The 21,914-nt window shown below is 31.2% G+C and overlaps 2 protein-coding genes across 4 annotated transcripts; both read right to left on the reverse strand.

The window, feature by feature from the left end:
• Window positions 1-3,772: 3,772 nt before the first annotated feature.
• On the reverse strand, window positions 3,773-7,490 carry LOC105178229 (cinnamyl alcohol dehydrogenase 2). The gene is made up of 5 exons (XM_011101656.3): window positions 7,332-7,490; window positions 6,165-6,278; window positions 4,480-4,993; window positions 4,212-4,362; window positions 3,773-4,126 (listed from the first exon to the last, which is right to left on the reverse strand). Exons 1-5 carry the CDS (start codon window positions 7,427-7,429, stop codon window positions 3,924-3,926), a joined length of 1,080 nt encoding a protein of 359 aa, XP_011099958.1. The 5' UTR covers window positions 7,430-7,490; the 3' UTR covers window positions 3,773-3,923.
• A 2,403-nt stretch (window positions 7,491-9,893) lies between these two features.
• On the reverse strand, window positions 9,894-16,462 carry LOC105178228 (uncharacterized). Of its 3 annotated transcripts, none has more exons than XM_088885220.1 (16): window positions 16,355-16,462; window positions 16,172-16,271; window positions 15,380-15,443; window positions 14,470-14,591; window positions 14,295-14,348; window positions 14,077-14,196; window positions 13,618-13,737; window positions 13,407-13,542; window positions 13,155-13,325; window positions 12,843-12,995; window positions 12,253-12,450; window positions 12,009-12,150; window positions 11,061-11,217; window positions 10,853-10,969; window positions 10,634-10,760; window positions 9,894-10,414 (listed from the first exon to the last, which is right to left on the reverse strand). In XM_088885220.1, exons 2-16 carry the CDS (start codon window positions 16,258-16,260, stop codon window positions 10,169-10,171), a joined length of 2,016 nt encoding a protein of 671 aa, XP_088741346.1. In that variant the 5' UTR covers window positions 16,261-16,271; window positions 16,355-16,462; the 3' UTR covers window positions 9,894-10,168. The 3 variants fall into 3 exon arrangements, with proteins under 3 accessions (XP_088741346.1, XP_088741345.1, XP_088741347.1); XM_088885219.1 differs by having other exon boundaries at window positions 14,077-14,220; XM_088885221.1 differs by lacking the exons at window positions 9,894-10,414; window positions 10,634-10,760 and having other exon boundaries at window positions 10,849-10,969; window positions 14,077-14,220.
• Window positions 16,463-21,914: the final 5,452 nt, after the last annotated feature.

Below are 21,914 nucleotides of genomic sequence, written 5' to 3' on the forward strand. Positions count from 1 at the left end.
TCTTAGGTTACAGATGAAGGGATTTGGATCTAAGGAAGAATTTCAAACAACTCTCTATCAAAAAAGAATTTAAACAATATTCAACAAAATATAGTTCGAAATCAGAGTTAAAGATTTCAAATCATTTGAATTTAAAATGATCCAAATAAATTCAAAGATGTATTATCATTATTTTTAAGAATTTAAAGTCCATAATTCCAAATACATTTTAATTAATCCAAATGCACCCTTAAAAGATGTTTAGCTAAACACCCACTAAATACGTATAATTTTCTCCCATACCGTATTCAAGTACCTCTGCTGTATAAATTCAGCTGAAACAAAAGTGGAAAGCAGGGATGAAGAACTAGGTCTACCAACTACCAGTGCAAAAAACGTGTTTTCGCCGTGAATCAAGAGGAAACTGCTTCGCTAGCTTGCCGACCAGCTCTGGTTTCAGGAAGATCAGTGTGTCTCTCGTGAGGGTGGGGGTGGGGTGGGGGGCGTGTGTGTGGATTTCCCGTGAGAGCTAACCATACACACACTAGTGTCCCCAACATCTTCTTATCTTTCTTCGCACGGGCCTTTTTGTTTGTTTATGTGTGTGTATTTCTTCTTCTACTACTACTTTCATGTTGGTGTAATTCCGTACTATTAGCTTTGTCTTGGATGAACTAGCCTATGCTATTGTACGCATACAATAGACTAGTCTTGTTTGTACTAACAATGGTGAACAGTACTTGCGTAGTCGTAATTAATTAATATTTATTACAATATTTTACTATTAACATTACAAAAAGATTACTATTGGCTACAATATTAACGGCTATGGCTAAAATCATGGTAAATGACTATTTTAAATAAAATTGATGCAAAAGACTAGCTTTTCCACCATTAACAATTTATTTACCACGAATAAGAGCAATGGTCAAAACATTTGCTATGACAAATGTTTTGGCCCCCTTCGCAAAAACCATGACCAGCAACCGCTGTGTAGCCGTAGTCAATAACTATTTGCTACGACTATTTATTATTAACCATGACAATTAACAGTAGTTAAATGTTATAATTATATATGAGAATTAATCATAATGAAAAGTTATAAATTTTTTCTAGTGATCGCCACCCAAGTGTTAAACTTTATAGTAACACTATTATGAGCTAGAGGGTGTTGGGGTAAGCTGATTAATAAAATCTTATAAGTTGATATATTTTATAAGACATATTTGGAATTTAGAAGATGATAGATTTTTTTTAAAAAAAATATATATTATTTGAGTGTTGGATATAATATATATATAAGATTATGGAATTTATATAATATGTTCTAAATTTGTAATTAATTTAAAAAATTATTGAATTAAGATGGTATTTGAGTGTCTTTATAAGTTTTCTAAATATTTTATATATAGAATGTTATATAAAATACTAAAAAGGTATAGCTTAGAAGTTCAATTTTTGGAAAAAGTAAAAACAGTTTCTAAATTATTCTTAAGATATACATCTTATAAGATAATTTTAAATCCTATAAGACATTATAAGCATCTTATAAGCTTTTTGAAATATTTTATAAGATACTTTAAAAAATTTATAAGATCACCCAAATACTATTTTGAATCCTACTTTAAAAATAAGTTCTTAAATATTTGGACAAATAAGATGTTAGAGTGTATGGCGTATATCTATACTAATATAAAAAGAAAAGGAGTTGCATACTTCCAAATGGCTATTAATGACATCGTCGCACTAGTTTTTTATAAAGTAAAAAATGCCCTTCAACAAATAATAACTAACTTATTCAACTTTCCAAATTATGCATTAAATAATAAATTAATTTTCTTTTCTTTTATTTATTTTTTATATAATATATTAATTTCTATTTTACTCTTATTTATAATATATTTTAAAGCGTAAAAAATAATTTATTATATGTATATAGAAACGGCGTCCGCAACGATCAATATATATATATATATATATATACAATAAAACCTCTATAAATTAATACTCTATAAATTAATAAACTCTCTAAAATAATAAAATCTTCCGGTCCCGACTTGGGCCTTTGTAAAAAATCATCAAATTCGATAAGATAATAAAATAATAATTTTTTAGAAAATTTCTTTATAAATATTAGGTCCCATTAAAACTCTAAATTAATAATTCATAAATATTAAGGTAATTTACTAAAATATGAAGTCTGTAATGCTTTACGCATTTGATCATTTATGGATGATTTTGTTGTGCCTTTTAGATGATGAGACATGGTTGGGTGTTATAAATTATTTTATTATCCTATAGAGATTTATGTAATATATGTTTCATTCATCATGCATGAATATATTTAATTGGTTATAATAGTTATTTAAGTGCAACGAATTACTGTAAACATGTATATTTAAGTAATTTCAATAAATTGATACATGTGTCTATAAATATAATAGTTAATTGTATACAATAAATTGATATTATACATGAATATATTTAATTAGTTATAAAAAATTGATTGATGCATGAATATAATCAATGAAACATATATGAATTCATTTATTTTCAATACATATGTACTAAATTTGCTGAATTTAAAAGGTCTCTCTTTTAATTAATAAAATATTAATTTATCGATAAATTAATATCTCTCTAAATTAATAAAATTTCATGGTCCCAAGGTTATTAATTTATAGAGGTTTTACTGTATATAAGAAGCTCTTCATGTCATAATAACCAACTCAAGATGCATAGCGGCTCGATTCATGATTGATATGGCCCAATAAAGAACAACCTGATTCAACCCAGAACTGGTTGGGATGGGGTGGTCCTAGGCCGCTCTCAAGTACTGATATCTAGGACGATCCAACCTAGTGGTCAGCACTGCCTGATTCGGGCCAATATACTGGGCCAATATTTTTAATAATGCATAACATGTAATTTTTATTTTATTTTTTTAAATTGATTATACTAGAAGCTTTTTCAAATTTTTGAAATTCTGAAACTCTTTAGCCCATTAATTCATAATACTCTTTGTTTATTTTTTTCAAAGTTTATTTTACGTCTTTTCTGACTTGTTATTATATAGACTCATTATTGTATGTCTGTTAGTAAATGATTATAGAAGCTACGCAGTTTTAACTATTCTTTTTAGTTATAAATTTTTTATATGATTTAAATTATTATTTATTTATTCCATAAAATAATCATAAATTTAAATAATTATTAAAAGGATACCTCAATTTCATAACAAGATAAAAACCATAAGCCCAACCGAGCCTAGCTCAGGATTGGGTTGAGTCTGGACCGGGCCCCCACATGATTGGTATATGGATCGGGCCTTAATTTTAAAAATGGACTCTATTGGGCCCCTTCGTGTTGGTCCTAGTATTATCAACATATATATTACCACATTCTTGTTGTCGTAAAAAATCCACCGTAATCTAATGTTTCCAACAAAATTTACGATAGTATTTTCTTATTACATCCTTGTCATTAAATATTAGGTCGCGATTAAGTTTTAGGACGATTGTTATTGTCCGTTGCAATTAATATATTTTTTAAGTGGTATTTAACTTGAAAACTACTTCTAACTCATTCTTGTTTTTGGTCAAAAAAAAAAGAACTAACTTATTTTGATTGGTAAAAGAAAAAGAAAGTCATTGATATAAGTGTCGAATAAAAAAAGAAGCCTAAACTGAAACTCGTTTTTGTTCGAACTATGTCAAATAATTTTGTGAAGGGAACGTATCAACGTTTTGCAGCACCAAATTAAGTAAGAGGTCTTATTAAATGAAAACAAGGATGATTAATTAGTTCTCATTATTCCACATCTCAATAACATGTCCCCACAATTTTCTAAAAAGCGAGATAACAATCTCACTGTTTTTTCTAAGGATAAGTAAAAGTTATAGAAGAGACGACCAACGTAACAACTCCAAGACCAAATACCAATCTTACTCCGCCTTTAGTGTACTTGCAATGTCAATAACGAAGCGGTACTTCACATCAGATTTCAACAGACGCTCCATAGCCGTGTTCACATAATCCATAGGGATCATCTCCACATCCGGTAGTATGTTGTGTTTAGCAGCAAAATCAATCATCTCCTGCGTCTCCTTCAATCCTCCGGTTGCACTTCCGATTATAGCCCTCCTACCTGTCATCCATGATCGCGTGTTATCCAAAACGATACATTTGAACTACCCTAGAAAAGAAAAATGAAGTGGAATTGGACTTTTTACCAATAAGTAAGGGAAAAATAGGTATTTCTAGGCTTTGTGGAAGACCAACCAAGATAAGCTTCCCTTCGGCCTTCAACAAACTCACTAGCATAAAAAGGGAATGAGTTGCAGAGACCGTGTCTATGATACCGTCCAATGTGCCTATTGCGGCCTACATACACACAAACACGGTTAGTCATATCGTATCATGTCATATCATATCATTACTTCAGTAATATATCACGTCCAGAAAACTAATAACTGTGGATAAATTGATAGAATAAAATACCTGCATCTGTTCTGGGTCACTGCTAACCAAGAACTCGTCCGCACCGAGTTTTCCTATTGCTTCCTCCTTCTTATTAATAGATGTACTAATGACCGTCACCCTACACCCAAAAGCCTTAGCGAACTTCACCGCCAAATGGCCAAGTCCACCAAGACCAACAATCCCAACACTCATTCCGGGCTTGTCGAGTCCAAAGTGCCTCAATGGGCTATATGTTGTGATCCCGGCACAGAGGAGGGGAGCACCGGCATCGAGCGGAAAGTTGTCCGGCCAAAGGATGACGAAATGCTCGTCGGCCACCATGATGTCGGAGTAACCTCCCTGTGTGATGGTGCCATCGTAGTAAGGCATACTGTAGGTAAGGATCTGTTTGGCGCAGTAATTTTCAAGATCTCTATCGCACAGGTCGCATTGGCGACAAGAGCCGACCAAGCAGCCAACACCTACTTTGTTCCCCACCTTGAATTTCTTCACCTTGCTGCCTACTTCTGTCACTATTCCTACAATCTCATGCCTGTATCAAACACCACCTCTTTAGCATATCCATATGTAGGACTTCCCTTCAATATAATTTGAAATTAACATATATACACTAATTAATCAAAAAAAAAAAAAAAGAAATTAACATATATACAAGTTCCATGATATTGATCAGATAATTTCAAGTTAGGGGAAAAGTCGCACTTTTGGTTGAAAAATCATATTTTTGATCTTAGATGTGGGCTTTTTTTAATATAATCTCATTTATTACGATTTTCTTATATTGAATCCCATAGTTAAAAATATTTCAATTTTAGCTCTCACGTGCATTTTTCATCCAATAATTAATGGAGCTGTTAGGATTTTTCTTATGTTTTTCATTGATTATTGGATGTAAAATGCACGTACAACAAGAAATTAAAGCATGGACAGCTAAAATTACCACCAAACAAAAAAAAAAAAAAACAGAGTAAAATAGATAATATCATCACTAATTATACGTATTAAGTGCTAAAAGTTTTTATTGTCACAATAATAAATTTTATAATTTTTAATGGTAAAAGTCATTTTTGTAAAATTTCTCACTAGCAATAATAGTAATAGAAAAATTTTGTACAAAATTATCCCAAGAAACAATTAGTCAGGACCTAGTCACCACAAATTATTGACACTAATAGTTTATAGTGGCAAGTTTTATGCATAATTCTTGTCATTAATTATAACATAATGAAATCAAAGTTATTGTCACTAAATATATGCATAATAAAATTATTATTGATATTTTGTCACTAATATTGATTTTTGTTACGGTGTATAAGGATTCAAACTTTAGCTTTACAACAACTAATAAGTCCAGTTGAATTTTTTACTATATTATATTGATGATATCAGTATTTTTCCTTTTATCTTGTCATAGTACATATCTCTAATGTCTCAAAAGTTCATTAGATAGGAGAAAATTTTTATCCAAATCAGATTTGATCAAATCAATCACAGAACAGTTGTGATATATTTTTGCCACGTGATTATCACTTTTCTTAAACTGTCAACAAATTATGCAGCAAATTCATCATATTTATCTTATAATTAGCTCAAATTTAGCATAACCTGATCTGAATTAAAATTTCCCATGATAGATATTCAAATGGCAACATGAAACCATACAAAAACACGCACTCGATCAATTTAAGAATGGAAATACGTACCCAGGCACCATGGGAAACTGAGTGAAACCCAACTCATTCTTGGCCATGTGAAGATCTGAATGGCACACACCACAGTACAGGATTCTGAGCTGCACATCATGCTCCCCAGTAGCCCTGCACACTCACCCCAAAACAACCACCAAAAATTATGTCAATTTTAAACATATTTTAGCTTATATGAAAATAATAATAATAAGGGTATAAATTACAAATGACCTTTCTTGAGATTTGGCATAATTATGACTATTTTTTATTGTTTGAAAAATTGTAAATACCCCATGATGTTTGATGAAATTATATAATTTTTGGATGAAGGTATAAAATTGTCAACTTTGCCCTTACTGTATTTTTTTGTTTTCTTAAAAAAATTAAAAACTTATAGAAAAATCGAATGGGATGGATGAAAAAATTTTAAAAATTATAAAAAAATTATCCACTTAGTCCATAAAAAAATAATTTTTTTAAACAATAAATAAAATTATAATTATTAGACGGCCGTTAAAATTAGGAAGATATTGATAATTTTTCAAACAACGAGGGAATATTCATAATTATGCCAAATTTCAGGGGAGGTTGTTGTAATTTACCCTAAAAATAATATGATTCCTGAACTTTTATAAAGGACGAACGTCACATCTTGCGTTAGGTAGCCGTGTTTCTTCCAGTTTTTCTAAAAATCAAGGGCGTAGTGTCTGTTTTTTTTCCTTGAAGGGTTTTTGACGGAACATTGCACTTTTTGTCACATAACTTAGGGTCTCTACGTTCTTAGTCTCATTGTTTATGAAAATCTCAAAATTAATTCTGTATTTTTAAAAATTCTCACTTTATGTCCTTCCCTCGACATCCATTAAAAATTTGACAGTAAAAAGCACATCCAAGTCACATAACCGTTAAGTTTTTAATTTGAAGGAACAATTGACCCGTAATTTTTACGTACTATAATTTTATCATTAAGTTTCTAACGAGAATTGAAAAGAGGACCTAAATTGATTTTTTTAGATACGGAACTAAATCTAAGATTCTCGTGAACAATAAGACTAAAAACGTAAAGGCTAACGTATAGGAAGAAAAATGCAATTTCCCCATTTTTGTCGATTAGGAGTTATGTTGCATTTAACCTAATTCCGACTTGAAATAAGAAGTATATGTATGCAGGGACGTACGTACCTTCTGGAGAACTTGAATGGAGAAAGAATGCCAGATGTGTCTTTGGCAGCCCATCCAAAAGCCTTCACCGGGTGCTCTGTTTCGGGCGATGTCGCCATTGACAGGTTTCTACAAAGCTGAGAAATGCAAAATGACCAAAGTTGGTATTTAAAAGCAAAATATATGATTATAGGAAAAATTACATATTTGGTTACTGAACAATTCCACTAAAATAGTTTTGGCCCCCCTTCTTCACGAGTTACACTCTTGGCCCCTGAACTTATCAATTTTGAACACAATTGATCCCAATCGTAACGTCTCCGTCAAACACTAACGAATATGCGCGCATCACTACAAGAAAATAGCTTGATAGCTACGATAAAATTTGATGTTAAAGTTAGTATCGAGTCAATTAGCAAGTAAGCTTTTCGTTGTTAATTTACACTATTTAATATGTATTGTAAACAATTCGTTACCAAGTAAATTCTTGTATTAAATAATGTGATTTAGCAACGAGAATTTTACTTGCTAATTACCTTGGCGCTAATTTTTTTTTCGTTGCTATCAAGCTGTTTTCTTGTAGTGTGTGAAGTGCACGTGGATATTAAAAAGAGGGAAAAATAGACTTGTGTTTTTTTACACTGAAATCAGCTACAAATTTGGTCTAATTAATAAGAATTTTTTGATTAATAAAATGAAAAATGTATGAATTGACGAAAAAAATAGTATTTTCCTCAACAATTAATAACGTGAATACAATTAAAAAAGTTTAATATATTATATTACAAGTAAGAAAAGAATAGTTGTTGGTCACGTATTTTGGCATTCACTTGCCACCACATGGCTTCATCAACTGTCCCTACACATAACACAAACAAATAGATAAATAATAAAAGGCCTCGCGCGACCCATGCGGTGAGAGGTACATATAATATTTATAGTTATTATTCTTGTCCGAAAAAGGAATGCGATTTTGAGGTCGAATTTCATATGGTTGTCACATTCTGGAAAGGCATAGCGATTATCTTGAATTATAAGATGTAAATTTTGAGAAAAGGTATTGAAATTTTACAATTTTAAATAATGTTCTATTCAAAATATTTTAGAATTTTTCAGATATTTAAACATAAAATTTCAAAACATATATTCTAGAATTAAAAAAAAGAATCTTCTGAGGTAAAAACATAAATAAAAAAATAAATATGTTAGTTAAAATGTTGAAGAATGGGTCTAATTTCAAAATTTTTTTGCTTAAAAACATTTTGCTCTATGTTTTATTTAAACTTTTTTCTCCCACATTAATCAAGTGTTTTAAAGAAAAAAAATTGAAGATTGCAAGAAGTTTGTTATATTCACAAAAGTTATGTTTATAATTATATGTTATTATTGGTTAATTCCACAACTGTAAATATTTACAATTAAAAATAGTTATATTTTTTTAAAATTTATATGTAACTATTTTTTTTAAAAATAGTTATATTCACAAGTTGTAAATTGGGCCAATTGTCACAAATAGTAATTTATCTTTTTGTATTTTTTAAAATAAAATAATTTATTTTTTAAATATAAAATAAATTACTTTATTTATTATTGTATTTTAAAAAATAAATTAAAGTAAACTGCTAACTTTTTATATAATATAATAATTTATACATTTATAGTACTTGCATTTTTTTCTAAATTTTGAATCCAGACTCGGGTTTCAATCGAAGGGTTCCAACTCTGTCGCAAACTTATCAGTATAGTTCATTGTATTTTTTTATAATTGTATAGAAAAATATACACTATTACATTTGTATGCTTCATTATATTTTGAACTTAATACAATTTTAAAAATTAATTAAATATAATTAATTTATAGAAAAAATAATACAAGTTGTGAATTGGGCCAATTGACATTTACAACTTGTGAATTGCAAAGTCATGGGTGTAAACCGCGACCTGCGCACAAAATTAAAAAAAAAAAAATTTAATTCGAAAAATCGCGACTCGTAATAATAATATTAATATATTTATTTAAATTATATTAATATCATTTATTTATTTTTTATAATATAAAAATAATTAACCCGGATTCAAATAATATTTAAAAAAAAGGAAAAGTTTTATGAGAGCATGCTTGCATGATGCCCCTAAATATAATAAGTTTGTCCGCGGTTGTTGGAGACCATACAGTAGATGATTGCCTGTGCAGTACGAGCACAATTGATGGCCGCGACCTAGGTGCCTGTAGTAGTTGGAGTTAGCTGGTTTGTTGAGTTTCGAGTAGCTATGAGCATCATTTTGTGTTAAGGCAGATTGCCCAGACTTCTTTACTTAACATAACTACCTTTTTTTTTTATTCTCGGGAAAAACTGTCTTATAATATGAGAAATGAGGAAAAAAAGTTGTATAAAAAATAAAATAATAAATTACTCCCTATGTTTTGAAAAATAAAGTAAATTATCCTTTTGAAACACAAGAGGTTAATTTGCTAATTTTTTCTTGAGAGCGGGCATTTGTTCATTACACATATCATAGTTTTTCTCAAAAAAACATTACAGGAAACAATAAAATCCAGTATATGGTCTCGAACCAAAACACTGAAAAACAAAATTAATAAACCATTCTTTGTGTCAATCGTGAGCAAGTAAATATTTCAGCTGCTCTCAGAAGAGCTGGACAACCATTTATATTCATCAATTAAAAACAAAGAGTCTCTGAAGCAAGAAGCTTACTTTGATTTTTGTGTTTGCAAACAGAAAAGCAAAGCAAAAATTAAGAATCAACCTGCTCTTTTCTCCTCTGGTGCCAAAGAATTCAAGTATATCACAGCCTTTCACCCTTAAGCCACAAAGAAAAATTCTTCCTTCATCGATCTAATAGTCTTGTTCGGGCGGGCCTTCAAGGCGAATGTAATCATACATGACTCCGATGAACGGATTCGAGCCTCTTGCTTGCCTAAGATAGAGTGTGTTCTTCCCATTCACGAGTTGGAATCCTGATATACCCACTCTATACAGCCAGTATCTCCCATGAATGCCGTGTCTTGCTATTGCATTGTCCCTACCTATCCGCCTTGTCGTAAAATGAGGGCGCTGTGTGTGCGGGTCGTTGATCCATACCTAACCACAAAAGCAATACGACATTAGATACGAACAACACTTCCTTACACCGAATGTTTTTTTTAGCTAACGGTGAGGATCATCCCACGTTTTCATACGTAGTACTTATGAGTAAGGTTATAGAATAAGGTATGTGCATAAAAATGCTACGAAAGTTGGAAATTCAGAATGTTTGGAGGGAGTAGTTATTGGAAAGATAGTTTCAGAACATGTCCATACTTGAATTTCAGCCAAGCTAGCAGATGCTAGAGCAATCCTCAGTGTATATTGTCCTGCCATGATGACATTTCTTACATCAAACAAGATTTTCCATGTGGTAGGAACATAGTTATCTTTGTTTATTTTCCTGCAAAGTAAGAGTTACAATCTCAGTACAAAAATCATCATTATCTCAGAAGAACGTGGGAACTAGAAACAGATAAGTGTAATAAACATCACCTGTTAACATGGGCAAAGAACCAGTGTTTTCTATAATCGCTGACGCCAACAGTGTAAATCAGATCTTCGTCAGGATATAAATCCGTATATCTGTCCCACAAACCGTATTGTCTAAACCTGGACAGATTATCCAATGTCAGAAGAGAAAAAGCTATTAGCAACATAAGTTTATATGTATTCAAGTAACTTTGTATTTTGTAGAGCTTACTTTTCTGTATGGTTGATGTATAACTTGTTCGTAAGTTCAGGGGCTGGATCAGGAATGTAGAATTCGGCAGCAGTACGATCAGGGATCCCGATTTCCCACAGGGTCGGACCAGTTCTTGGAGGATCATACACAAGATCACCTATTCGAATCTCACTTCCTGGAAACATGCACGTATGAGTTCATTTCTGAGGTTTGCAACAAACCCCCTAGAAAAGTACTGATAGGCGGAAACCTCTTCTAAATGAAAAAAAGGGCAATACGACTTCTGATGGGAGAGATAACAAGCTTATTTCAAAGGTTTACGGGGTCACATTGTTTTTTTGTTTTATTTAGGATATTTTTTATCTATTAGTATTTTCGTAGGTCACTCCATATCTCGAGTAAAAAGCACTTAAAATAAATTTTGATCTTGTAATTATAGATGTTTAACGATTTGGTCCATTAGAAATTTGAGTTCGTAATTTGGTCCTTTTTTCTTAATTTAGCAATTTAAGGACACATGTTGCAGAGAATTTGAAAATTAACCAAAAATTAGCATGTGCAAGTCATTTACTGACTTAAATTTGAGGAAAACCAGGTTTGAGGCTCATTTCGGCTGACCTGCCAAGAAATAGGCTGATTTGAAAAGAAAAAAACTGGTGACATTGCTAGTTTTGTTTTGGTTTACAATCAGCCCATTTTCCGCATCACCTCAAATCAGTATTCCTGGTTGGTTCCCTCCAAATTTAAGTGGAACGCAAATGCAATTTTCAGGCCAATTTTCAAATTTTCAGCAAAATATATCCTTAATTTATGAAATTAACAAAGATAGAGGATTAAATTGCAAAATGAATTTCTTAAAGTCACCAAACATTTATAATTATAGGACCAAAATTGTATTTGAGCCAAAAAAACATGTTGGTATTGACTGAGAGAGTTTATGTCAATTTATTTGAAGATGACACCAACCTGGTTTTATTATAACCTCGCTGTCGTGTTTATACTCGCCGAGGATCCCTGGAACCCAGGCATACAAATTATAATTGTCTGCTCGAACGAACTTTATCATGAAGTACCCCATTTCATCCGTTCGTGTCCAAAACTGATAGCCCTGGAAACGATTTGGAAGCAAGTTCAGGTAAATCAGTGCTTCTAATTGAAGGATTGATTGAAGAAATGAATGTTCATTTTACAAGAAATGATTGTTGAGTACCTTAGCATCATCCTGCCAAGATCCCACAGCTCCAGGTCGCGCCAATCCCACATAAGCTGATTTTGCTGGTACGAGGTCCATGTTGATGTACTTGTCATGGACGAGTAATCGACCACGGACCGCACCACGTTCGTTTGCATGAGGAAAATCCTTACATAACGGGAAATCATAAGGCCATTTCTTGGTTTCTCTTGACATCTGATTCATGAAAATGGTGAAATTCCGGTTAGTTCATGGAAAAATTAGAGAAGAAATAAGTGTTTGAAGGGTTTTTGTGGTATGAATTGCATATGATTAATTGCATTTTACCCTCATGTAAAACATTGTAAAACACAAAATCCTCATAAACAGAGAAGTCCTCAAATCATGTTCAAGTGACATACAATTTTCTGGCTAAATTAGTCTGAGAATTCCTCAAATCACGAATTTTTTAAAATTACAGCTTTAAATTATAAAAATTAATTTGTGTAGACAAAAAATGTAATCAATTTTTCGGCTAATTTTTTCTTTTTTATTTCTCTTTGCTATTTTTTTCAGGGTGATCGGTTGTTTTTAACACGATGTGAATAAGAATGTCACGTAAAAATGACCTGCTCTTTTGCATCTTCCCAAAGAGTTCTCTGTTTATCGCCTGAATCCGAATTCAGATAAATGAAAACAGGGCCGAAAACCTTTTTCCAGGGCTCTCCATCGCGTAATCTAACTCCAAAAGCTGGCCCAGCATAATGGTCACTGAAGAATATCTGTATGTGGAGAAGCAAGCGATAAAGACAAATCAGTACCTACTTGATTACATCAGTCATTTGTATTTCATTAACATGTTAATCGACAATCTTTTACAACATTCTTGGTGGTTAGTTACTGTCTGAATTTAACGTAGATAAATGTGAAGAGTTGCTTACGGCTAAGGAAGTTGGGCCAGCATGAGAAGTAAGATCCGGCTTCACCGGACCACCAGCTCGGAACTCATCACTTGGTGTTATCACCCAAAAGCCTACGTGCGGATGAGAGCTAATCCAACCGTGCACTCGGTTGTCCTTGTTGTCACACGAGTACTGGTACTTGTCATCAACCTGGATGATTATTTACATCTCACCAAGTTAAAATTCTTGTCTGTATAGCTTTATAGAAATCATGATCTTTGGGGCGCCTACCTCTCCTTTGAGCTTGGAATTGCTGGGATTTGTCAATAGAACTGCTTCTCTATAATCAAGAGTGTGGCCTACTGTCCTGTCATGGTCGGTCGGCATGACTCTCTGCCTGTCGTCCGATATAGCCATGTAACGGAACCTGATCAATCAATTTCATCACAAAAATTGAGCGATTTTTCATGCTTTGAATGTGAATCAAAGGCTGAATTCTTACATGTTTTGCCGAAGCTTGAATGCAATTCTTGCTTCATCGATGTTTAGATCAGGCCATCCATGCAAGTGTTCAAGTACTGCATATGAATAGAAACCAGAAACTCCGCGAAGCATTATGAACCTGGAAAACAATCACTGTAATTAGTACCGGAAAATTCACTTATAGTCTCAGTTAATAGCATTTTACCCCCTAAAAGTATCAATAGGCACAAAAACTCAATAAACAAAGACCGAAAGGAATGCAGCCCCGAGCTTCCTGCATTAGGGAATATCGGATTACCCCTTCCCCTTTTTTCAAAGCTCAGGAGGTCGTGTTGTCGTTTTTCTTTCTGTTTCTCCTCAAGGAATTTTTGCTTATTAGTATTTTCACAAGGGGGTCTGTTGCATTTTATCGCCAAGAACTATGACGTTCTTGTTAGTTAAACCCAGCAAACAAAACAAGTTTGTATTTATACTACACCTCTTGTCTATGTTGAGAGGAACATCATTTTCACCATTGGAGACATTCCATGTCTTTGTGAATGAAACTTCTATCTGATCTTCAGTCCGTGCTACAACCCTGAAACCAGTACCTTGGAGCCTGAACAGGGACAGGATAAGATGCCTGAACAATAATTTATGCCTTCTCTACTTCAATGTAATAAAATGGGTATTCTTGAATTTCTGAAAGATTTTTACGTGTCGAAGAAACTTCTGTCTTTCTTTGACGTAGTCCACATGATATCCCAATACCTACATTATTCACAAATTGACAAAACCATTAGAATATATGAAGCAAGAAATAACTGTTAGTGAAGGGCTGTCTGATTTAGCCTGTTTGGAAACGGAAAACAATCGTCTCATCAGACGTTACCCTCTTCGTGTTTCTTTATGACGATATTCCAGGAGGTTTTTGACTCCTTTGTATGCTACTCCCGTCAGCATGCCTGTCGGCTTTGTTAATGTGAGTTTAACAATTCCATTGTCCATCTCAACCTGCCATCCGTGTACATTTATAAATACAACAGAAAAATCGATGTGAATCTTCTACGCAAAATCATACTTTTAGTCCCACTGAAGAGGGGATGAACTCTTTTAATTCTTTGCTTTACAGGATTTTCAAAATGATTCCAAAATTAAAAACATTCGACACATTTAATCCTAATTTATGACATTTTTTCAAAACCATCACAAAAATTGAGACCACCTACACAATTACTAGTTTTATATATGGAACTAAATTTGTCGAAATTTTTCAATTCTGTGATCATTATGAAAATAAAATATAAAATTAAACGTATAAAATTTTAAAATTATTTGACCATTTCAAAAATTTTGTGACGCAAATGGCGAAAAGTAACGAACCCCCTATTCTATGGGACCAAAAATGTAATTTCACCAAATTTTTTGTTACACATTTGCATCATACATTGATGTTAAATATCGACACGTGTTCTTTCTTAAATTAAGAAATATAATCAAATCAGATTATAATTGAAAAGTGGAGCCACATACTACACACGTATTGGTGTGACAATAATGTGTACATATGTGATCGAAGATTTTTATCCAAAAAAATCAACAGAAAATTTTTTTTATAAGAATTTTCTATCACACTCTGATATTATACTGACATATGCCTCTCTTGGAAAATTTTAAATTGTAATATAAAAGTCAGGCCATATATAATATATGCGTGGGTGTGAAATTAAAATGTACCTGAAAATCTTTCTGCTTAAAATGGAAGAATTTATCTAAGGATTGTTAGTCATTTTTAGGCTTACATGGCGACGGGATACATGGAGCTTGAGTGGGGGAGATGAGTCTTCACCACTCTGTGGAGTACACCTGCATGCGCTCATAGATGTGGGTCAGGAGATAAATTAAAGGGATAATTGCGTTTATCCCCTTACCTAATTTACACAAATTACTATCATTTGTTGTATAATTATAAAATTTACCTCTAACAATTAACAAATAGTGGTGGTTGTGTTATGATGATATTTTCGCGTGGTATATTTGTAATTTTTTAAAAAATAAGAGTGATTTGGGCACACTATTTTTTAGGGGTGAATTGCAATTTACCCCCTATGATATTGAAAATGAGCATATTACCCCCTATGAAAAAAATATAGCAATTTACAACCATGTACTATTTAAAATGAAATAATTTACCTCCTTATAAAGGGAGGTAAATTGCTTCATTTTGAAAAACACAGGAAGATAAATTGTTGTATTTTAAAAAATAAAAGGAAGTAAATCACTATTTATTTTTTCATAAGGTGATAATTTACTCATTTGCAATATCACAAGGGGGTTGCTTATATTTTTTCTATTTTTTTAGTATTACTTAGACTTTAATCCAATTTATATCCCGACTTCACAAATAAAAATTATCATAATCTAGGCAGAAAAATAGATCCTTCCAGAAACCCATAATATTAACACACGAGATAAATTGCATTAAATCCGTAATATCAACACACAAAAATTGATTACTACAGGAAACACATAACACAACTCATGCAAAGGTACATAAAACAATATTTAGTAGTGGAGACAACAATGTAATTAACCTGTCCGCGACGCTCTTCCCGCAGCGATCAACAATCAAGAACAAATAAAACGCGACCCAAACGAGTACCTGTTTTCGACCCTTCTCCATATTCAAACAACCTGTGAAATAAATTAATACAATAAAAAACCCATCCCCTTTTTCAAAAAAATAAAAAAAAATGTTTAATAATACTATGGTTTACATCGAAAAAAATACAAGAACTTTAATAATAGTGCAACTAGAACTGAAGTTCTAAAATCAAGAATATTCTAAGGTGTAATAATATGGTGTACAAAGAGAGGTATACAATGTTGTTTCAGAAGAAATAAAAAGAGATATAATGATACTGTGTGGAAGTTGCAAATTTTGTTCTGTATGTAATTTTAAGAATTTCGCACATTTCAAGCAAAAATGGCTCGGATAGTTCACGTAACTAGTTTAATTGAATGCACTTTCTCGATCATTCTTTTTCCTCAGTGTACGAAATTTTAAATTATAAGACAAAATTATCAAAGTATATTCGTATAGAATTAAATCGCCAACACCATATTTAAAGGAGTAAAACTGCAATTTTTTTCTGAAGAAAACTACGGTATCATCCTCACCAGATTGGAATTTGGCCTATTATTAGGAATTCTAAATTAATGGTGATAGGGAAGTGCTATATTATTATTATTATTATTATTATCATCATTTATGGTGTTTAGACATTTTTCCTTCTTATTTTCTGGGAGACTGCAAAAGTTGGGTGGTGGGATTTCTTGTCATATTTTGGTGTCACTCACTCAACGAAATTGCCCTTTTTGTCTCATAATTTGAGGTTAGTATATATATTTTCTGTCTCATTATTATAGAATTATTAAAAATAATCTCATAACTTGCGAAAATTAAACTTAATTATCAATCTTACCAATTTGTTTAAGAAAATTGACAAAATAACCACATGCAAGTTAGGGGGCATTCTTTTGGATTGAAGAAAGACGACCACGTTACTTACACGCATTATTTTTTTCCCGTCATTTTCCTAGCGGAAGCTGGTGGAACGACTGAAAGTACAAATTTTTAAAATTATCGACCTATTTTATAGAATTAGAATTTTTTTTTAAAATTATTGAACTATTTTCGTTAATTTGATGAGCAATGAGATTAAATTACCAATTGAAAAATGCAATTTTCTTGATATTGGTGTCATGTCAATGTAATAGATATGTGTTCCATTTAAAAATTTAAAAGTATAATTATTATAGTTTCAAAATAAAATGCATATAATATAGACCCCTTCCTATTATTGAAATAAAAAAGAAAATTCAATTTGAAGATCACATAAACATCATTGTCAAAGGTCTCAATGCCCATATTGTGGTAGTTTGTAAGCTTGGACAGTTTTCTTCCTTCATATTATGTTCATCCTTTCTGAAAGAATCGGTACCTATTCTAACACTCATTATTCTGATCTATGTTCGTTTTATACAAATTATCTTTGTTTTTTGTATAACTATAGAAACTATGTATCCTTGAAAGTAAAAACTATAGAGATAGTTTATGTAACGATATTGATATTTTTAAAAGGTGTATGTTTAATTTTCTAAAAAATAGGAACAATTTATAAAAAAATGTCGATGTTTTTGATAATTGTATGTGTAAATATTCAAAAGGCAGGAGCCATTTGTGTAACAGACCATAGATTAGAAATACTTTAATATTGAATAATATATTGTAGTTATTATAACTAATTAATTCAAATGAACCTAGAGAGATTTTTATATCCGAAAAAGTAAATTGAAAAATCAATATATCTATATAACAAGTCTAGAGATTATTATGAAATAATATATTTATGAATCTTTTTTGGTTCTCTTCTTTTATAAAAGTTATAATGTTAAAATATTATTTTTAAATAAAAGTTCAAAATTACCAAAAGTAATTTATGGAAAAAGTTTTGATTGAATATGCAAATATTTAAGGTATAAGCCGTGAGGAGGTACTAATAAATTTTCATACTAAAACAATTATAGTAAAAGTTATTACTGGAGTTTTTGTTACTTCTTATATTTTAGGATATGAATATATACAACTATATTATATACTTCTATAAATAAAAAATGTATTTAATCCTTTTTGTAACAGCTCATCGTCCGAATCTACAATGAGAAACTAAAACGGATTACGCCTACCTTAATCTTTGGAATCAAATATACATTTAATTGTTCCTATCAATGTATTAGGACGAAATAAGAAGCTCGATGCGACTTCCCGTCTTGACATAGAGACAATTTTATCATCCATACTATATAAAAGAGAACTATAATGTTATATAATTTTTTTAGGAAAAACGCAACTTTAGTCCCGTAACATATAGGGGTGGCATTTTTAATCCTGTGCAAATTTTTTAATTCATTTCTGCTATTAAAAATTTAGAATCTATATATATATATATATAGATATATATATTTTATATAATTGAGTGCATGTATGTTGTATTTGTTTGTACATAAATAGGACATACCACATTCATGTAATTTAATTTTTATCACAATACAATATGCATAATAACAAAACATTACATTTGCCTTAATATATATATACACTTACATGCATAAATCTCAAGTAAATTTTTATCTTATTTAATTTGCACAGACATCGATCGAGTGTGGCATGATCACTATTGCACGTAAAAATTGAAGCATTGTACACTTTCACAAACATACTAAAAATATAATTAATTTACAAGACCAGAAGAAAGAAAAAAATTAAGAAACTTGAGATCTAAATTCCAAGAAATAAATAGTTAAAAGAAAAAACCATGGTAGTGATGAGATGAAGTCTGGAAGACATACCTTGGGAAAAGATCCTCTTGAAGAAGAACCATGGTAATGGAGAGGAGAAGACAGTACTAAACCAATTTGTGAGTGAAAGATATGGAAAATAAAGGAGTGCAGAAAACATAAAAATAGAATATAAATTATTTAAAAGTGAATGTTTTTCAAAGGCTAAAATTGCAAAATGGGAAGAATGGATTTAAGTAAATCAATGGCCAAATATTGTGAAATATATAGTAATTTAGGATTAATATTGTGCAGAGTGGGAAGGTAAATATGGAAAACAGGAGCTGAGATTAAGGAATAGGAAATATTAAGAAAGGATCAGTTTAATTTATGGATTTCAACTGAATACAAATTGATTGCTTTGGGGATGGAAACTCCGCCAAATTAATTGGGGATATTAATGAAAGATTAAGTGACAATTTATTGAAAATTTTTGGAGTTTATGAGCTGGTGTGATTTGTTTGGTAGAGATTGATATTTGATTTATACATTTACTATATATATATTTATTTATTTGATTATAACTATATATATTTGAAAGAAAATCTACACTACATATATTTTCTTGATTAAAAACAATAAGGAAAAATTATAATTCGATTGTAGTTTTTAATTATACAAGATAGTGTTAATTTGTGTGTTGCGATACTTTACAAAAAATATTAAGTTCATGGAAAATAGCTAGTATTAAATATAGAATCCCAAAGATTGAGACATGTTTCATGGTTAAGAATAATGAATGCGTAATAACAAAATTTATTATTATAATATGAAAATACTTTTAGTTATTAAACTAATAGTTAATGTATTCACAAATATTTTCATTCTTTTAGTACATGAATAAATTACATAATTTTTTAAAACTATAATTATGATTAAAATAATTACATAGTGGAAAATGTTTAAACTTTATTTTAATTTTTCAATATTAAATGAGGTACTTCTAGTTTTTCTTTATTTTTAGCTGGTGTATATATTTGATGCATATCGGAGTTCAGTAACACCATAAAGATTGAAGAATTTTCTGTAATATTTTAAGATCAAAAGAAGACTAATCTGCAAAACAAAGTTAGTTATTTGATTCTTAAGATAGTAATGGTTTTACTGAATCAATATAGAAAAAATTGAAATAATATGACCATAATAGTTTAATATGATGATGGACTGATAAAATTCTTGTGGAGTGCAAAAGTCTGCTCAAAAGTAGCAATTTCTTGAGAGAATAAGAGTGAGAGTATGAGAGACTTAGTCACCAAAATAACTGCACAAGACTTCAACTTATAGGCAGTCGTGAACAAGATTGGGAAAGTAGTCAGGATAAATCATACACCGTTAGAAAGTTGCACGTGTTAATATAAAAAAAGAAAATTGGCTCGTGATAAAGACTTATTTGGACGAAGATATAACCTCTTGATCGAGTTTTACCAGCCAATCCAAGAATCCTAGAATCAGCTTACCTACTGCTTGAGGAGTTGAAGATTACGTGGCATTAGTTGGAGATTTTTTAGCATGACGTATCTTGTGATATCAGAAATACGTGTGACATATCATTCGTATTGTATGTTGAATCATCTTGTTGGATCGATCTCCATTTTATGGGCCTGCCAAGTTAACAAAGATAAGTATACCATGGGCTTGATACCTTAATTGCTCATAAGCCAGCAGGTTGCACTGTTTGGTGGGGCTGCACTTTCTTAACTTTAATCTTTAAAAAAAATGTTTGAGGGGACATCCACATTTATATTCAAAAATATATTACATAGGCTATAAGCACTACATACACATAAATTGTGTTTTACTTTTATACTTTTAGAATACTTCTTCTTATCAAGTTTTCTTTAAAAGTTATATTTTTTGCAACACCAACTTCAATAAAGGCAAGATACCTTTATTAAAATTTACAGTGATAAATTTTGGTGTAAATATGATATAAGAAAAAAGGATTAAATGTAATTTTGGTCCTCTAACTATAATTATTTTCATTTTAGTCCTTTAACTTGTTATGGTTGCGAATGGTCCTTTACCTTTTTTAATTGCTCAATTTTAGGACGTTTTTCGCTGAAAATTTACGCAGCTTGCCGGAAAATTCCATATGGGGCCCATGTGGACTTTTAAATTAGGGGTGAGACATTATTGGCTATTTGAAGCTGAATTTGCAGTTTTTTTTATTTAAAAAAAAAAACTGATGTGGCATGAATTGCCACATCATACGTTGATGTGGAATGAGAGGGAAAATAAACAGTACCCACATGTATTGATTTCGCAACCCTAGGAAGTTAAAGGTCTAAAGTGGAAAATGACTATAGTTAGAAGACCAAAATTGCATTTAATCTTAACAAAAAAACATGCTTAACTCGAATTTCGTATCTTATTGTTTTCTTTATCTTTCCTCCATGCAAAGCTAAGGGTTGGGATGATAACTGGAGTAGAATACTTGTGAGACATACATAATCGGCATTTCTCCATGTTGCTTAGACACTCTCATAATAAAGTCAAAAACACTTAAAAAATAGCCTAAGAAAGTAATTACGAACACTACAAAGAAAAAGAATCTAAAATACATACCTTGCGAAGATAAGAGAACCCCATAAACGAGGAAGAGTCCGTGAAACTAGCTTGAGCAAAGAATAGAAAAAAAAAAAAAAAAACTTACCCAAATAATATAGATTGCGAGAAGACAAGCCTCAAACACTGTGCATGAAATGTATGAAAAAAGTAGTTAAATTTGGACATCTAACCACAATTAGTTCGAAGGTTATTATTAGGATAGTGGCCAAGTATACAAAAATAATTTTATTTCACAAATGAGAAAACTAAGACTCAAGGTGCACATTGTGTCAGGATCCGCCCAGAACCGGCACGTTCCAGTTAGCAAAAGCCTCACTTAGGACCAGCCCACGATTATTCATGGCCGATCTTGGAGCGGTCTTGGACCTT

The sequence above is a fragment of the Sesamum indicum genome, linkage group LG9 (assembly GCF_026168435.1).
Source record: "Sesamum indicum cultivar Baizhima isolate 11 linkage group LG9, ASM2616843v1, whole genome shotgun sequence".
Classification (NCBI taxonomy): domain Eukaryota; kingdom Viridiplantae; phylum Streptophyta; class Magnoliopsida; order Lamiales; family Pedaliaceae; genus Sesamum; species Sesamum indicum.